This window comes from Scomber scombrus, chromosome 1 (genome assembly GCF_963691925.1).
Source record: "Scomber scombrus chromosome 1, fScoSco1.1, whole genome shotgun sequence".
NCBI classification, from domain to species: Eukaryota; Metazoa; Chordata; class Actinopteri; order Scombriformes; family Scombridae; genus Scomber; species Scomber scombrus.
Genome location: NC_084970.1, coordinates 8,692,726 through 8,713,163, shown reverse-complemented (window position 1 = coordinate 8,713,163; position 20,438 = coordinate 8,692,726). Strand labels below are relative to the sequence as shown.

The 20,438-nt window shown below is 42.0% G+C and overlaps 1 protein-coding gene across 1 annotated transcript in view; it reads right to left on the bottom strand.

Annotated features, from left to right (window-relative positions):
* Nucleotides 1-18,765, bottom strand: part of LOC133981193 (AT-rich interactive domain-containing protein 3B-like) — a 49,126-nt gene extending 30,361 nt beyond the window's left edge. The window contains exons 1-2 of the mRNA XM_062420014.1: nt 18,690-18,765; nt 16,554-17,183 (exon numbers count right to left, since the gene is read on the bottom strand). Coding sequence (XP_062275998.1) covers nt 16,554-17,183; nt 18,690-18,725 — 666 coding nt within the window. The 5' untranslated portion in view covers nt 18,726-18,765. The remainder of the gene's footprint in view (nt 1-16,553; nt 17,184-18,689) is intronic.
* Nucleotides 18,766-20,438: the final 1,673 nt, after the last annotated feature.

The following is a 20,438-nucleotide window of genomic DNA, read 5'->3' as shown; positions in this document are numbered from 1 at the left end:
AGTGAAGCCTTCATGCACTCAAAGAAAGCGAATCTGCTTCCTCTCAGCATGCCTGTAAAAACGAGCATTGTGGGGGGGTGGCGATCTTTAATCCAAATCAAATAATTGCAGCCCTGATCCCTCTGTGGGACTCCAGGAATCATTTATAGTGCCTCTTCTCTTGCCATGCAGATTGGCGGGGGTGGGGGTGCGCATTGGGCACTGGGCTGAGCGGATGGTGTCCTTTATCTGCTAAATACTGTAAAGGATCTCATGGTGAGCTCGCCATACGCCACCACCAACAAAGGCTCTGGCTAATCATGATTCCATGTGCAGCGAGTGGGAAGTAAATCTCACTGCCACTCGGGAACATATGGTAGAGCTCCTAGTTACAAACGGATCTGCCGCTGATTCTTTGCTCTCATTAAGAATTATTATGGAGCATAAAAAAGGTCACATATCACATGAGAGCGGACCGGCAGCAGAGAACAGGACCCCGGGGGCACGCCTGCCTCTGAATGTCCGGTCATGTTTGTAGCTGAAGGGATTTCTGGTTTTTTGTTGTTTTTTTTTTGGGGAGAGGGGGGCGACAGACAAAGTGGCGGGGACAAGGGGCTAAATGTCCAGGGGCAGGACGTGTTTCTACCTGCCCTGGCCTCAGCAATGCTGCACCTTTTAAACAGGCCACTGAAAAACAGGCCTCCAGGCAAGACCACCACTCCCTCCATTAATCACTCCAATTACAAAGCTGAAAAAGAGAAACAGGGGAAAAAGTGAAGGGGGGGGGGGGAAGATAGAAGGACAAAATGAAAATAGGCAGACAATCTGAATTAGACGCTGATCGGTACACTTTTTCACCTCGCTCTTTATCAGACCCTGAGAGAGAGACAGGATTGCAGTCTGTGTTGTCCAACCACATCAGAAATCAAGTGTTTATAGCTGCCACTCAGACTGAAAGGCCAGCCTTCAAAGGGAGCGGGGGATGAGACGCTGTCTAAATACCGGGTTAAAGGCACATTTTCAGCGTCTCTCCTGGAAGGAATTCGTAATGTGTTACACATGAAAAGTGACAGAAATAGTTGTGTATAGAATGGAGAAAAAAAAGAAAGAGAAAGAGAGCCTGAAAGACTAGTTCAAACCCTGGCGCCTTTCTCGCCCACGCACAGCCGGCCAATCACGATCACTGTGTGAAGTTGGTGTGAGTGTTGGATTGTCAAAATTGTTGGTTTGAGAAATTTGTAGAATTTGTCAGACGCAGGACCCCGATTCGAAAAAGTCAGAAAGGTGAGTGAGTGGAGAGGGGGGCCGTTCGACTGAACGACAAGAAAAGAAACAAGAAAAGACCTATGTCTGAAAGAAAGGGGGCGGATCTGCATATTTAGTTCCTGGGTAAACATGTCTGTTGGTGACTAGCAAGTCTGGTTTGCCAAATAAACTGACTGCATACAGCTTCAGCCCTTTCACCAAGACACCACATTCCACAAGCGGAGGCCCCATCCCCCCATTACACTAGCTGGCCCCTTTCGCTGCCTCACACAAATGCAACGTTTATAGGCTGGTGTGGCCAGAAGTTCACACTCATTGGTTCAAAGACCCTTTCACAGGCAGAGCAAACATTTTAGTGAATCACATCTGTGCCACCACATACAGTACTCCGCAAGTTAACCCTTTCCTGTGCTGTTTGAGGCCCACAGCTCTGGACTGGATTTTACAGCTAAAGCTATGCAAAGACTTGTATGGGGGGGCCCCCTCGGGTGCCACAATCGCGGATAATTTGATTTGAAGCTATTCGTTTTGCTGTGTGAAGTGTGCAGTGAGAGATATAAGCCCAAATATGCAAAGTATTTATCATTTTGATCAAAATATATTCAGGATCTTACAAAATAAAAATAAAAAATCTGTACAATAAATTACAGTTTTAGGGCTCTTAATAAGACACAAGTCAACGGTCAAAGCAGCTATTACAGTTTCTTCTGGGTTAAAAGCTTTGGCTAAAATACCTTGCATATCTCATATCTTTCAAAGAGCAAGCATCCACTTCACCCCTGTGCTAATGGCAGCTGGAGACATCACACAGACCTGATAGGCCTTTATATACATTCTCATTATACTGGCAGCCACGGGAACTTGATACATTCACAAATCAACAAAAAAACCTTGGCTGCTATTAGGACACATCACATCTAATTACATATGAAATGACAAGAGGTCACGACGCCTGCAGTCAGATGGGTAAATGACTTCTTTGTCTGGTGAATAGTGGTTGGGCAGAGAGGTATTGAGGGGAGGATAAAAATCAGTCCAGTTATTCTCAGAGTTTCCTCCATCAGAGTAGTCAGTGTTATGACTATCTCTCTGAATCTGCAGTATCAAATGTTCAAACCATAAGCGCAATTCACAGCTTTCTGTAGAGTCTAATCGATAGGGAACGATTTCCCTGTTCAGAGCCAGAGGTATCTGTTTCCTCTCAGCTAGCGTTAAGTGTGCAGGGGCATTCCACCTCTGACAGGCCAGTACCCCCCGGGGACCTGATCTGGGATGGTGCAGCTCGTCACGCATCTGGAGCTCATCTCCAGCCTGACAAGCCACTACATCTCTACTGGACGCTCCAAAGACACCAGAGACACCCCAAAAAACTTGAAAGAACAAACAGAAAAAGCTTGAGACATTTCGCTGTCATTGCTGTGGAGGTTATGCAACAATATGGAACCAACTATCAAGTTCACCAACTAAAATGCTAGTCATGCTGTGCAGAAGTGCCTTGGTACTTCTTTTTGCATTGGTCATTTACAATAAACCTTCCTTGAGAGAGAACCCAGTTTCAATAACTCCACACTGTACTAATATGTGACCAGCAATGTCATTTTAACTATACAATATCTTATGGCGCTTTTCCACTATACAGTTCTAGTTCTACTCGGCTCGACTCAACTCTTTTTTTTGCGTTTCAACTAGGGATAGTACCTGGTACCTGGTACTTTTTTAGTACCTGCTCTGCCGAGGTTCCAAGCGAGCCGAGTCGATACTAAATGTGACGTCACCAGACTGCCGGCCACAGATTGGTCAGAGAGTCGTCAGTGGAAGAGTCATGAGCCGTCCCACACAAGAATCAAACGCAGCATTTTTAAATACGGGCAACAGCGTTAAAGCGATTTGGCTCTCTTCTCTTGCTCTTCCACCATTGGCTCCATGTCCTCCATTGTTTATGTGTTTGTCACATAAAACGAAGTCATGGCAGTTTCGCGCAACCGTGCTATGACGACCCCGCCCAAGTTGAGTAGGTACTATTGTAATGGAAAAGGTCGTTCTTGGTACCGAGTCGAGTCGAGCCGAGTAGTACTAGAACTGGATAGTGGAAAAGCGCCAATAATTATGCTCTGGTACTAGAAATGACTATGGGTGTCTTATAAATTAATATAAATGAAGATTTACAGGGAGGGTATGACTCATTAAGTTGGCATGATGTGATGAGGATAGTTTTATTGGAGGAGATGTACCACTCTGTTGGAGTTGTTGAAACTACAGAAACACAGTCCACTGGCAATTGTACAATGACATTACAGAGTGGAGTGTGATGATCTTTGGTGTACAGAGAGCATATAAACCCAACAATGGCCCAGTTTAATTTTGGCCTGTCAACAACCTACTCACGCAATTAACTTTAATTAGCAGTAGCTGATATAATCCACTGCTGGCTGCCTAAATCAGTTTAACAAGCGATAACTGTCAGCACTGGCTAAAAATAAGTTAGCTCCAAGCCAAATGTTTTGTACACTGCTTTACTGATGAGAAACAGAGGGTTAGAACAGTATTTTGCCAGCCTGGTCAGAATTGAAAGTACTACACTAAATAATAAATACAGCACACATTTAAAGGTTTGCTTTATGCAACTCTATGCTACAGTTCAGTCTACAAACAGACATCACAAACGTGCAGTACATATGATCAGATTATATCAAACTGTAATGATTCTCATGAGGAAATTGGGTTATTGCAGCAGGAGGGAATGTGATAAAGATAAAAGAGCAAATAGACAGTGATACAACTCCAGAAAAAAAGCACATATAGAGAGTCAAACTAATAAGTACATATATGCAGGGCTGGATGATATGGCCAAATAATGTATTTGATCAATGTCTATAAAAAAAACAGAAAATACATTTAATAATAATAAAAGTTCAATCAATAGTTTTAATAGTATTCTCCTTACAGAAACTAGAAGGTTAATTTTGGTTTATAATATACAATATTCAAACAGGTGACACACATTCAACTGAGCAAACATGGCTTTATGTTAAAATAAAATAATAAATATGTAAACAAATGTTCTGATTCCCTTCACATGTTGAGGATGATATTGCCCTGTCCTCAGAAAAGTTTGTCAAGCTTTATCAATGTTTGTCATTGTTGATGCGAGCTAGCAGATCAGCATGCTAGCCGCAGGCTTGTTGGCCTGGTGTAATCACTCCCCCCTCCCCCGCGTCCTCAGCCAACACTACCACCACAATTACAATCTAATTCTGTGGGAAACACTGTTTTACTGCAGCTGCTCATTTTCTTCTGAGCAGGCTACTCCACACAGGTGGTCATTCTGAGCTGTTGTGAGTGGGAGGGGCTGGAAACGTGTGTGCTTGATTCTCTGCTGTACGACTGGCTGCTGGTGGAGATAAAATGGATTCAAAATTAACTATCGATACATATAAATCTCATAAAAGATCAAATTTATGGTCGTTATCGTTATAGATTTTTTTGTGAAAATCATCAAGATTGTTTTATCGCCCAGCCCTGCATAGATGGACAGTGTTTTACAAAGACAGATTAACAAGTAAGCAGATATTTGCACAGTACATGGTACTATATCCTGTATAGTACTGTACACAGTATATAGTAAAGTAGTTTACAGTCACTCAAGCTACGTCAAATGTAATCCAGTTCCTATGATGAACAGCTTTTACCTGTGTAAACAATGTTTTTGACTATGCCAATATAAAGCACAATCCTCTATTTGGTGAACTAAGTAGCATTTTTGTCACTAATGTAAAAGTACACATTATTTTAAGTGTGATTTCAAAGTATGTGTGATCAGCTGAGATCAACAAGACCAAACGTGTTTCAGTATTATTCTATCAATAGTTTAGTAATTGCTGCTTTTTAAAAATAAATGTTGTGAGCACACTTGCTGTCTGTGCTTTCTAATCACATTTATTTAGGGCAGGAAAACCTGAGATGCTTTTGTTTGACCAGATGGCTGGCTAATCAAGGCTGGCTCTGCTGGGGGTTGGGGCATCCCAAATCTGCCACTAACATTATTGAACCCTGCTCCACATTAATATGCTGATGTTTGTTAGAAAAGAGGCTTGTGATCTGATACATGTGATGTTCACTTCATACGTGGAGAGCTGCACTCAGTATCTGTTAAACACCTGCACCTTAACAGCATATTCATCCCAACTACATTTCTGTTGTCACATAATTTAGGAGCAACGGAAAATTTCTATGCTGCGGCCCACATCACACGTAAGGATAATAATAAAAAACTAGAAGAACATTTCTGATAACCTCCTCAAGCTACAACGTATAGGTTTATGATAACCTACATACACTGTAGACCCTGCTGTTAATAATTCAATTTTCTGTGCCGCTCTTTAATCATTTACTAACATGGCTTTTGAAATTATCGACTGCAGTTGACATGGTCCATAGTACTATTCACAGTGTGATTGTCTATTAACCAGATCAGCTAAGAGGCACAAAGCTGATGGGAGGGTTTCTTTTTTTGTCATCTGAATTAATTCAATACAAGACTTCAAATCAATATAACATTAATTAAAAAGACTCAAGACATTTCACTTCTTTGTAACATAGTCTGAATACAGCTGAATAAATTAACTGATAATGGATATGCAGTGTAGTTTCACAGGTATTTCTTTTTTGTGCATTACATCATAACAGCAGCACATCCTATTAATCAAAGCTACATACAGTATTGTAATGCCAATACATTTAAGAAATGCTTGATAAGCTTTGAACACTGACTTCAACTGATTTCATCCGAAAGAAAATAAAACTACAATATGTCAACATACATCTGCTGCACTGTAAAATGTGTCAATGAATCACTATATTACAAACAGGACTTTGCTCATGTTAGTGGGAATAATGAGCTCCTAAGACTTTTGTCCTATATGAAGCTATGTGTACACGAGCACAACATTCAGGATTACTGGCCTGTGGCTTTGACAGATTTGTTGGTTGTTTCTATTGATAATCGTGATCCAAGAAGGGAGTAGCTTTGGAAGACATGCAGCATTGAGTGTACAGTGTAAATGTTGGAAACTGATCTGTGAACACATAGCTTTTAGTGTAATGTGACATTTCCTGGGCAGCAGCCAAGAGCTTTTTTTTCTCTCTCTATCGCTCTCTCTTCCTTCCTCCTCTGATGGTAGCACCCTCTTACAAGTGCATGATTACGCTCGTCTTGTGTTTGAAGATTTGGCAGACAAACGGCATGTTACTATAAACTACATGGTCTTTTTGGCAAGCGGTGCAATGAGTGTGCAGACTGTGAAAAGCGGTGCAGGGGCTATAGTGAAAGGAAAGCCTCCTCCACTTTTACTTCCTTCTCCTCTGCGTGGCTTTGTGCCAGTTCCCCGTCAGCTGCTGTGTTTACCCAAAGGCCTTGACACAGTGGCCCAGTTAGCACCTACAGGCCCCTGACACCATCCTGGAGCTCAGCCAAAGTAGTGGCACAAGACAGCAAAGAAAACCACCAACAATAGACAACTCTCGCAACTCTGACTCCACGCCTCCTCGCTGGATGGGACAATCGTACAACGTGTGTCCATTGTATAAGGCTGTTATTACATCATAGACATTCTCATAAAGATTGCAGCTTTGTACCACTCATATCATACAACCTAAACAATTAATTACAAACCATTTTTGAAACGCCTGCTTTTTGATAAGTCTTTGTCTTGGGCAGATCAGAGCATTTTTATTGATCTGTATCAGCTATACAGAGTTGTGGCTACAACAGCTGCTGCAGTCCAACACTGGAACCATGTCTGTGATGAAATCCACAAAAAAACGTTTCCGTGTGAACATGACTCGTCTCGTGCCCGTAGCATTTTCAAGTAGCGGATCTTTGGCTACAGCAGAATTTAGGAAACAGGCTAAAATCTCTTCTTCCTCTTCCTCCCTGCTTTAAAACCGCATTCTAGCCACTGTGTGATAAGGAGCAGAACAGACACCGCCTGATTACTTTGTTAATTATCAACATCTGGTCTGTCTGCTTTCTCCAGAATATTCCAATATGCTATACAGCTCAAATTTACATTTTTAAATGTATATCTTTAAAAGAATATATACAGAAAGTTTAAATGATCTCTACCAATAACTTTTTTTTCTAGAGTGCTAAAAATTACTACCACACTACTCTGTAAAAGAACTGCAGTATGACTATATTGCTGCAGATATTTTTGTATACTGGATGCTGACAGAGGATTAATGCTCAAATTCAGCACACAGATCTTTTTTTTTAACTTAGTGACTCATGGTTCAGTCATACATGTGAACCATACCCAAGTCTCGCCATTCATTTCATGATGACTGGAAACTGAAGAGTGCATGTCTTCAAACTAATTACTGCCCTGAAGACCACACCGGGGAACTAATTGTACACCACCTAAAGGAAGCACCAGAGTCTAAATGAAGAGCAAATGGCTGGCATGAACACAGACAGCAGTGCAAACATGGTGAAGACTTGGCAGCTCAATAACTGGAGCTCATATAGACGTTTTTGAATATGTCAACAGGGCCCTCAGTCCTCTCACTGATTTCACAGATGCTCGGTCAGATGAGGACTACGTGAGTGTGTCTTACTTGAACTCTGTGCTCTTGAGGGGTGGATATTGAGGACACTGACCTCTCTAAGATGCTGAAAGAAACCACCACTAATTACTGATTACCTCAGTAAAAAAACATCAGGATCTGAGTACAGACAACCTGCTGGACTTGGCAGCCTGGGTTGACCCCAGTTTCAAGCTGCAAAACGTGGATGATGACGAACTGGAAGCCCTCTTTTCTGCATCCACTGTGACTGCAGCATCTCTACAAGGCATCAAGAGCCTTAACAACCACAGGCAGAATGTAAAAGAAGTAATTGAGGGAGAACTGGCATCATACCTCCACATACCTGAGGCTGCCAGTGAGGTGGATCCCTCAGAGTGGTGCAGAGTACAACCTCAACCTTATCCTCATTAGTTTTTGTTACACTTTTTTGGCATATTTTCTATTAGCACAGTGGTGCTGTTGAATTATAACTATAAACAGTCTGAATATTTATTTTTTTATTCGAATATTGTATTATTTTAGGACTATTTATTTTTATTACTGTATTTCTTTTGGCTTCTTTACAACTTCAAATTAAACTCAGGTTTTAATAACCATTTTGAAACCTACGTAGTATGTATAATGCAATATTATGTTTTAATGCTGCAAATGGTGAAATTCATAGGCTTATTTCAATTGTGGATGGTGATTGTGATTAAATAGATTGTAACGTTATTTTTTGGCCAGTTCACCCAACCCTATTTTAAGAGTACTATAAAACAAAAAGTGCCAAAAGCTTACAATGTTGGCTCAGATTTGTACCATTTAACTATAAGTTAACAATTTTCAGACTATAATACTTGGGCAAAGTTCATGTACATCTGCTTATTTTATAAGTACTGGGACTGAAAAATATTATATCGACCTCTAATCCGCAACAGCATATCAGAATAACTCTAATGATTGTTTTGAAGGTTACAAAATAGTTGTGTGGTAAACAATGTAAGAGGATAGTTACACCTCTAAGAAACATATTTACCTTGGCAGGGCTTCATGCCTGAGAAATAATCCTGTGAGCAGAGCTACAGACCAACCAGTTAAATACAAAGTATACAGAATAAGAAACCATACATGGTGGTAAAACAACAGCACCTCACATACAGTGCCGAGGGTCATCGCAACACACAGTAGTCTATACACTTGTGTACTGTATATATCACTATATGAAGTCAGCCTATATAAAACTCAAGGAGACTTTGCTCAACGGTGTCATATGACCCTGCTTCTACTTCCCTGCAGCTGCCAAAGGCGTTGGTGGATGTCTTTGTTTCATTTGGCTATTCCCCTTTCTCTGTTTGCCTTCATTAAAGAGCAGGTGTTGAGATATGCTGAGTGGGAGTGGCTGTAAAAGGACGAATGGAATCGGCAGTGGTGTGGGGAGGGGGGTCTTGTGGTTTCACTACCGACTGATCAAATTACAACAGGCATCAGTAGCTCAGTTTCCATTAGAAGTAAGGAAGTCAATCCTCCAGGGTGGATTTAGGGGGGGGGGAAGAAGTGTGACAACTAATGGACACGATTTGCATTTAAATGTGAGAACTTTTTGCCTTTCAATTCAATTAAATGGAGAGCAGTGTGGCACTCAGTGACGATGCGCATGAGGAGTCTTCCAAAAACTCATTTGCATGATGTTGCGGTGGGCAAACACTGTAAGGCAGCAGTAAGGCAGACACTACACACACAAAAGACAAGAAGACCTTGTGCTTTGAACAGGTAGGCTTTGGAAAACGAAATGTGCCTTTTAAGAGGAGCACAATGTACTTTTTCCTCTCATAAAGATTTCTGTTACGCAAGAGAATAGTCAAGTGAGATCTGGGCAGCAGTATAGAACGCTTGCTTCTTTAAAGAGGAACGCCTATACACAAACATCTCCACAATGCAAATCACTCGAGCATATAGACAATAAAACCACAAAGGAAATGAGCATTTCAACAGCTGCATTTTCCCTCTCCCCAAAAAGATGTATAGACATGAGGAACGGAGGAAAGTCAAATTATGATCTACAAGAATTACATTTGCCACCTGTAATAAAATGATAATTATAATACAATAAATAAGAGCAAAGAAGATTTCAATTGGATATACAACACATGTTAGATATGTAACAAACACCGATTGCCGAACATTTTCAGACCACAGAGATCTATTTGATAAAAGTTTGATTCAAGCATTTTGGCCAGGAGTGAATATGGCCAAAGTGGGAATCTCTTACATGTTTGTGTTTGTGTCCATGTTAACAATGTAGAGTTATAATAGTGTAAACCATGAAGCCATGAATGAAACCCAGTAGTCTTGTGCCTGCACATAGGAATGATCATGACGTCATGGATGACAAGACTTGACACTGTCAGTAAGTGGTGTGTGTGACCGGGCCGTGGTGTGGCTGAACTGAGGGAGACTGGACACACCATGAGAAGCGTCCTGCTGTCTGCCAGCAGCAGATGTGCCCTTTGGCACTCAGACAAATAAAATAAAAAAGTGTCTCTGCCTGCACCAGCGGGCCCTCCCATCCAGCTCCTCCCATTCAGGCCCTTTGGCTTTTTTTCTTTTACAGCCCCTGCGACACTGAGTGAAATGAATTGAAAGATCACTAATCAGGGGCCCAACTACAACACGGACATGCACCCACCCACCCCCATCAAACCCCCTGTCTCTTGTTGGGAGCCCCCGGTGGGAATGTTCACTGTTTGAAGAGTTAACTCTTTAATTCCGTCTGGAATGTTTCCTCTGGGTGGGGCAGTTTAGTGTGTTGAGCCAGACCACTAACCCCTCTTCTCCTTCCACAGCATCTCCTCCCCCCTTCGCCCTCCCCCTTCATCTCCCTACTAAATTCAATACCTCTATTTCTGGCCAGGGGGGAATCTTCCACACTTAACTGTTAGGAGCAGGTCAGCACAAAATGAAGCCTGGTCTTTGCCAGGACGCTTACACTTTACACACTTATTCATATAAATCTAAAACTGACATCTGCATGTGAAAACTTTAACATCCACACTGACATTTTTAGCTCCTTATAGATATTATCCACCCATACTGATACACCACAAATCATGGAAATTTGTGAAAATCTCAGGTGACTTGAGAAAGAGGCATTAAACATGAAGAAAATAAAAGTGACACGGACAAAGTATCAAACATTTTCAAAAAGCTCTGTTCTCCCCTGTTCAAACTAATATGTAATACTGGAGAGAAGTTTAGCCAATATTTTAAATATTTTAATCTTTTCAAAATAAACGTATCATAATGTGGTCAATGTCATTAGGAGCTCACAGGTTGAGCTGTGTGAATAAATACTGTGATGGTAAGTTCACTTTTGACCTCCTGTGGCTATTTTTAACTACGACATATTAAATTGAATTATTTAATGTTCCAATATTGCCTATTGACCAACTCTACTGGAAACTGGAAGTGCAAAACAGAATTAGGCATCACTAATTGTGCAGTCGCCGGATCGTATTTGTTTCCATCCTGCCACGAATTCAGCCATAACAATCAGACTACATTAAGCATGGAGCAGCATCCATCAGAAAGACGCCATTAAAAAGGCAAACCAGAGCTAAAAGCCTGCTTGCCTTCATCCCGTTGATGAGGCAAAGCAAGGTTCACACAGCACTAAACTACAGAAACCGATTATAAACTGAAAAATCCCAAAGCAACACACCGTATACATGAATGTAGAAATGCCAAACCTCGCCTCTCTCTTTTCAAAATACTCCACTAGCAAAAAAAAAATGCACTTATGTCAAATTTGGCCACCTGCACGTAACAAATAAGGGGAGGACAATACATAGATGTCTTCACATTCTTCATTTTTGAATGTTTTAAACTAAAATTATGGCCACATTTTACATAGTGAACCTTTAAGATCCAACTTAACAGGAAATTTGTTTTAAAACAAATGCATTTACATCAAAAATAATGCTTGAGGCACAAACATGAATAGTTTTAAATATAAGCAACACAATGTTTTCATTCTGCTTGTTTTAGCAAACGTCACATTGTTTGTGAAGCTGCTCTCTTTGAACGTGCTGAACATGTTGAATATGTGTATTACCACAAAAAAAAGGAATAGAGAAAAACTGGTGGGTCAGCTAAAGGGACATTTCACCGTTGTGACTTTGAATTATAGCTAAAATTGGAAACCTTAACCTAGTCACCCAGCCTAATCTGTGTCAGGATCAGTGTTGTAGCTCAGGGGGGAAATTTGGAAATTAGATTAACCATTTGGTGTCCAGCTTATTCATCACAAATGCCATTGGTAATATAATTTTGTAGTCATGAAGTCATCCACATGACAAAGACCCCAGTGAGGAACTATACATTCACATTTACAGAAAGGCATTAAGGAGAGAAATGGAAAAGAGCATTAATATATTCAACTGAAAAATATTTATTAGTAGTGTAAATTAAAATGACATATCTATGTCATGTCATTCCTCTCATTTGATTACAGCAGGTCTAAATGTAAAATGTTTGTTACACAAAAGTAGTTTGCAAAAGAAATGAAATTAGAGCACTGAAGGATTTTTCTGTAAAATAAAAATGAATAAAAACAGGTGGATGGAAAACAATGTGTTCACAGTGGCGGTGAACAGTCAGGTTTGAGGCTATCTATTCTCTGTGTAGCTCAACAGTGAAGACAACACAAGTGTCACATATTACAGTCACAATTTTTTGTTTTGAACAAACACCTGAAACATTTTTCAACAGACTTCAGTCTTCCTCATTATTTCTCATCTGAGAAACCTCTTCTTGCAGGCGCTTTGTACAAACAGGGGTCAAGACTGTAATTCCAGCCTTATTACATCAGCAATAACAGGAAGTCTAGTAAACAGAATAAGCCTTATTACGCCATTTAAAACCCACTGACAGTCGTGATATGTTGAGACACCATCATAAAATTTCAGAGAGCAGAGTACATGCCAGGTTGGCATATACAGCATGCACAACAGGCAGTGATACCTCCTAGCTCCCACAGCAACATTACACAGAGCCATGATGATACTGTAGTGTGTTTGTCACACATCCAGCAGCCTTCCCAACAACACCGCAGTGCTGGACTGATGCACCGGGCTAACATTTGTTTCACATTCCGCTTGCAAAAATGAGCGCTTGAATCCATCTGATAAATACATTGCCCTTCTCATTTATCATAAATGAACGAGGCCAAACATTCCTACCTCTAAAAGCTCACACACAATCCTTATCGATCTCTGCGCTGCAGCCGTGCAGCTCCCCACTTCCTGGCTGATGTGTTGCTGGGGCGACAGCTAAATTATGCAACAGCGCTGGCTCAACAGACGGGCTTCAGTGCCTGAGTAGCGCAAGCACAGCTCAAAGGTGGCAAATGATGGTGGGGCTTAGCGGTAATAGAGGTCCGGTTACTTCAGGGAGATCTGGACCACTGTAGTCTGGTCTGGAATCAACGTTTCCTTTTTTTAGATGTCTCCCTCACCTAAGCTGCACTCTGCTGCTATTGCACTGATTTACTTTTCATTTGCCAGCATCTCCACATCACAATCATCTGATTGGACTCAGATGACATACACATCTAATCAGGTTATAGTACAGTCTATCACAGTTAATTTTACGCTCCATTATTGGTGAAGTTGAACCATTTATTTTAAGTCAGATTCATTTTGTGTCAGTTGCTGCTTCATGTGACAAAGAACTAAACTGTGTTGGTTTTTTTTCATTGAATTATGGGATAACATACCAGAATCTTCACTACTCAAGTAAGTAAAAAAAATGATGCCAAACTGTCAGAGATGTCTTCAGGTCAGTTTCTGTGTCTGGTAGCTTTGTCATCACAGCAATGCAAATCAGCACATGCTCTGCCTCCATTTTGTGTCAATCATCAGAAAGCAGAGTCACACAGAAACAAACTGCATGTTAACATAAAAACCACTGCATCTACACACCACCTACACACACACACACACACACACACACACACACACACACACACACACACACACACACACACACACACACACACACACACACACACACACACACACACACACACACACACACACACACACACACACACACACACACACAGTTAGAACATTCGGCCAATCCGAGTGAAACAATGTCACCGCCAACACAGTGGCACATAAGACACAATCTGTGTTCTGCGGGCATGATTAAAACTCTATCAATCACACAGGGATTATCGCAAGGACTGGAGGGGTCTATGGACGTGTGTGTGTGTGAGCAAGAGGGGTGTGTTGGTGGATTACAGGGGTCACGCAGCCTCTGTCCCACTGCGGCAGAGGCCAAAGTGCTGAGGCTGGCCGGCTGACCGCCCCAACCCTCTCTCTTTCTCTCTCCCTCTCTCTCCATGCGACGCCTTTGTCAGTCGCCTTGTTTGACAATTATTTACTCTGCTGTTTAGGACGGGTCTGAGGTCACCGTTGCATACATCATTGACACAAAAAACACAGGCTCCCCATGTCTGTCATCTCCCATCTGACCTGTGTGGGCCCTTACCGCTGGTGTACACTCAAAACACTGGAGGAGTACAGGACTTCAAGACGGACTAATCGAACAGCTGTCAGTCAAATGTTGCTGCTGCTACATGAGGACAATGACATACATGTTAACATTACATTGTTACTACTGGAATATACACTAACTTTAAGGCTTAGGGCTACTTGCGACTGATCTTTACAATTATTTGTTGCTCCAAATCTTACATTATATTGTTTCTCTGTAAGCTCCTTGTGAAAAAATCAGGAGCCAAACTCTTTAAAGGCAGTCTGTTGACAGTGTCTCTGTCAGGATGTACACACGTTGCTTTGGTTGGTCACCTCCACCCAGTGTGACTGACTACGTGAAATGTAAATGTTAATGTAAATGCTCTTCTGTGCATCTCTTTTAAACTATGTCATCCCCATCTCCCCTCTCTGTCACTGCTTTTAGAACATAATAAATGTGCACCCCCCTACCATTATTAAAGGGGGTCGGTATTTGCGGCATCTGCCAGGCTTGTCTCTGGCCTATCGAAGACAATGACATCAAAAAAAAAAAAAAGAAAGAAAAAAAAACAGTTCCCCTGCCTCCACTCACTGCCCCCCCTCCCTCCCCCTACAGCAGTGCAACCTGAAACTGCCTGAAGAGATGAGCCGTCATTAAATACTGCAGAGCTGACATAATGACAGGAAAGATAAAAGAGAGGAAACAAAAAAAGGCCAGACCAATTCTCGTCCCATAATGCCTCCGCCCCCAACAACCCCCCAGGCTCAGCCCGCCTCTCCTAATAAAAGACACCAGGCCACAGATAGGGCACTGGTCAGCTACAACTTTGCTGCTCTGATCTTCTGTTCTGACAACGCTCACACACAAAGCCTGGTCACCTTACAGAATAACACTGCTCAGCTCTCTCTGACTCCTCTGGAAACAACAAGCAGATGAAACAATGCAGAGAAACTCCACTTCATACGGTGACCTTGTGCTGTAGATGTTTTTAACCGTTTCCAGTAGATCCTGTGAGTGTAGAGGCTCTTGTTAAAGAGCTATAATAATAAAAACACAAATCCCACTGCTCCTCCTCCTGCCTCTATACTACTATACTATCCTCCCTCAACGTAGTACTGCGGGTCTTCTGTGTGTCACTACCAAAATGTCCACGCTCCAAAGCTAAATTAGGAAATGTGGTCAAGAGAAGCACCATTCAAAGACATTTGCCTTTAAATAGACAGTAATAAAAGCCAGACATATGATAGTCCGGCACCCTCAGCCCACTGATCAAGCTCAGATATGTCCTCTGACACTGCCTACTGTTGTGCAACTAAGGCTTTTTATATCACCCACAGGCTGCTGAGCTCTCCTTAACCTGCTATGTCCTGAGCTATGATGCTAAACCACATGTAGCTCGGCTCACTTCCCAGTTGGCATTCCAGCGTTCTGTAACATTGTGCTGAGGCAATATTTACCTTGAAGGGAAAGTGCACTTGGCACACAGCCGAAACTCATGGGGTGGGAGGTGTAACGGGCTGCTACTGTGTACTACATTCAAAACTTCCCACCCACCCAAAAATCCTCGTGCTGACCCGGCCAACCACCCACAGCCTCGCAGCAGCAGCCCTGCCCTGCCTGACTCCGCTACCTGGACCAGAGCCAAACCAGAGCCTGAGCAAAGCGCCAAGAGGGAAAGCGAACGAGAGGGAGAGAGAGAGACACACACACACGCAGAATGTGAGCGCAGGGGGAGAGAACTATTGAGCGTGAACACATTGCGCCTCAGCCTGGCCCTTTGCCAGGACTCACTTAGGAGGATTTTTAGCCACAAAAGCCAATCGGCGGTCAACCCTTCACTGAGATTTTAAGTGTCTCACAGAGCTATGGCTGCAGAGGTTTGTGCCACAGTTAAGATTAAGCAGTTGCTCACAGCAGGGGGCGGTGCTGATAAATTAAACAGACGGCTCAATGGGAGAGTGGTGAAGAGTGAAAGGCTCTTCTTCTTTATGTCACACTGAACAGCTGTGTTTTTATTACGCAGCTCTTTGATGACTCATGAAATTTAAGGAAAAATGCAACAAGTTAAAATAAAACTGGGAGTGGAAAAGATAAATGTGAAGAGATGTATCTGACAGGACAGCTTTAGGAAAAGAGCAAGACAGGAAATGATGTAATAAGGAAAAGAGAGTATTGGCAGGTTGCCAAAGTACGGCACTGACCTGTCTGAAATGATCATCAAAGCCCCAGTCGGCCTGTCCGTTAGGAGAGGTAGCAGAGTGAGGCCCCGCAGGAGACAGACCCTCGTCAGGTTCCTGCTTCACTCTGATAGGTGGTGATGCAGACCTCTGGGGGGCCGACGCAGAGTAACTGCTAAAAGGACGGGCCGGGATGCGTGAGGCGCTCTGCTGCAAAGCAAGGGTCTGCTTGCGGAGAAACTCCAGACCGCTGGCACTTCCCTCCTCGTCATCACTGCCCTCGTCCCCCTCCATCATCTCATTGTCGTCGTCATTGTCCCCAGAATCCCGGCCTCTGTCCTCGTCATCCTCTCTTTCCGAGTCCACACTGCTCTGATTGGACACCCGGGGAGGCAACCCACCACCGGGGATTCCAGCCAGGCCTTTACCCATGAAGCTCGCTCCAGAGGCCCGGGCAGCCGCCAGGATGGCCTGCTGAGCAGCAACCTGCTGAGCATACATGATGTGGGCCTCTCGCAGCTTCCTCTCCTTGCGCTCCATTTCCAGTCGGGCCTGCTGCTGGCGCTGGAGCTGCTCCATCACTGCCTCCAGCTTCATCCCTCCTGAAGAGGTGCTCTGAGGAAAGGCCACACCAGGCTCTTGAGACATGCTGGGCTGTGGGAAGAAGAGAGAGTCATGGATCACCTACAATATACTGAAATGAGACATGTGATTGAAACATAAACTCACGCACACACAACTGTACACACACACAAGCACCATTTCCATCAGGTTTGTGTAGAAAAAAACTAGCTAAGATTAAACTCCTTGCACTCATTAACTTTGGTCAATGTATGAACCAGAGGACCTTAGCTGAGTGCCACGAGTCAAAAGTTGGAAAGTCCTATTTACCACGGACTTAAATATAAAGTACATTCACATACTCTGCCTCTCTTTATTGTCAAGCCATCCATATAAAAGTATACATGTGGGATGAAATACTGCCTATGGTGCAACAGTTAAACAGGTAGACCGTGCAAGACATAAAACACACAACATAAAAATAAGAAAATAAACTGAACAAGTATGTGCTTGACATGATAGTGCAGGTTATGAAGACTGAGGTGAAAAAACAAAATAGATCATAAGACAGGGCAGTAGTGCAAAGATAATGTAAACTATAAAACAAGACGCTAGTGCAAACAAGAAAACTAATGCAAACAAGACAGGAGTGCAATGAACACATGAACTAAATCAGGAAAAAAATATGTAAAGTCCCTTGTGGCTTAGACTCAATATTTACATCAAAAAACAAATCTGAGCATGTGTTAAAGCAGAAAGAATGAAGTAGCTCAATTGTAATACTGTAACTAATGTAACCTGATCATTATCAAGTAGCCTGGCCCCTCAAAAATATCTTTTTTTTTAACGTTTACGTCCTCGCATATTGACAGAGCTAGATGGGACACATGGCAAGCACAAAATAAATCAATAATATTTGCTAGCCTGATACAAGGAAAAAAAATAGGAAATGCTCATAGTCACCCCTCATACTAAATCCTGTTTCACGTTTGAACGCCTTTTTCAAAGCAAGGTGGCAATCTTACGCCCAAAGGACTGCGTTTAACTGAGGACAGTAAAACAAAGTCATTCAAGTGTTCAACCTAGTTAAATAAGTCGTGAGGCAGATAAAACATGCTCACAAATAGCCTGTATCCGTCACTTCAGCTCTAAAAAAGGAGGAAAAGGAGCGTCGCTTTCATAATAAGGCAAACAAACCACCTGAGTGAAAGAATTAGCCAAAGTGTCAGAAAATGTTCACCTTTTCCACACTTAGCTGCTAACAACCACATCCACGTAACGTTTACCGAGCGCATTTTAAGCACACAAACAGGCTAAACTAGCACAGTAGCGGCATGTATTCGTCTAAATGAGTGCTACAGTATTTCTGTGAGGCTGGAAATTAAATAAAAACTAGCCTACCATACGGCGGAATGAGCTCTGGAAGGTTTTCCTACTTTTCCCTTGTTAATGTTAAATGAAGCCAGCTTTGCTCCGTACAACACGGAGCGGTCAAACTGCGGCTCTTCGGAGGCTTTTTCGCTCGTTAACTGGTTAGAAAATTGTAAAAAAAAAAAAAAAAAAAAAAAAACCCCGACACCGAGCAAGACGACGACTCACCATTTGTGCCTTACTGCTGCTTGAGTTGTCCACCATCCCTCCTTCCTTGGCTTTATCCTCCTTTTCTTCCCTCGTTTCTGGCACTCGTTCAAACACTTGTAAACACACACACATACACTCACGCGCGCGTGCACCCCTCACACGCGCGCGCACGCAGAAATCCTGTGCACGCACCGGAGACTCCGACTTATCCGCCTCGCAGAAAGGCGCTATGTATGTATGTATGTGTGTATGTGTGTGTATGTATGTGTGTGTATGTGTGTGTGTGTGTGTGTGTGTGTGTGTGTGTGTGTGTGTGTGTGTGTGTGTGCGTGTGTGCTCTCTTCTGGGCGACCTCTCCAAACAAAATGTGGCTGTGTTTCCTTCGTTGTTTCGCCACTGATTTTTCCTGATTTTCTTCTTTAATCGAGAGGGCGATGGATTGGGAAATGGCCCGATCTCATATCTCGGAGAGCGCTGAGGTAACTCCCTTCAGTCGTCTTTTTTTTTTCCTCCCCTTCAATTGACACCCCCCACATGGTGCACAGCAGCATTAGGCCCGCCCAGCGACAGCAACAAGTCACACTGCCTTTTCATTTTCATGACACTCTCATTAAAGATCCTTTTCAAACCTGTTATAAGATGTAGCCTATATTATAAAACACTCTACTTTGAATACGCATTTGTGTCTGATAAGATTTTTCCACCAAAAAAGTACAATTATCTTGTTAAAATCCTTAAAATTACAGCTACTCCATCTCCCTCATTTAAAATTCCAGGATCTATGAATATGCAAATATTCATTTCAATACTAACTATTGGAAACAAGCTGCCTCCTACTTCACTGTGAAGTCCATTCTCAGTATTTGTGCTTTGAGGCTTCAGGTTTTCATATCACACCTGTGTGCGTTGAATATTGGACCAGGACTGGATTCCAGACTATCTGCAATGTCACAAATCATCCCTTAAAATCAGATTTTCAGAGAGCACAGAGGAACTTTCTACTTTCAGCAGATGAATGTGAAAACAGCCTTCTAGTGTCAAACTCTGCGCATACATCATTCTGCACAGTGAAGCTCAAACATCCAACTGTAGGAATAAGAATAAACATATTTTTGAGTGGAGGGGGATTTTAAACTGTCTTACCTGTCATTCATTTCTTCATATGGGTTTGTTTCTTTGTAATTTAGCATTTGGAAGGCTAAATAACTAAACGTAGGTAGGCTCCTGCACACAAAAGTAGCTATATTGATATGAAACTGCATCAAATTAAGTAAATTCAAAAACACAGCAAAAGTATATAATGTGTTTCACAGTTTAATCAGAAATTAGTTATGTGCTGTCAAATATATTTATGGGTGCTTTTAAATGAAAATATATCATTTTAAAAAGCCAAATTGGAAGGGTTGGAAATTTATATTTTCACTAATATTTCCATGTTTTTATTTACTGAATCACATCATTTTTCTGAATGCTACATAATTGGACAATAATGTGATGTACTGTTTCCAATAAATACTTTAAAAACAAATTTAAAGGTGCATAGATGAAATACCTTCCTTCCTTAGTAGTTGGATTAAAAAAAAGCAGCATAGCTCCATGCTGCCCCCTTTTGGTATAACAACTACCATGTTCATAATGGTTACTGTAGTTATTTATCCCATAATGGAAAAGCTTAATTAGCAAGTGCCTCAATACACAAGCATTACAAGAAATTCTGACTCTCACTAATTATAATAATAACAGCCACACACATGACAGTATAGATAA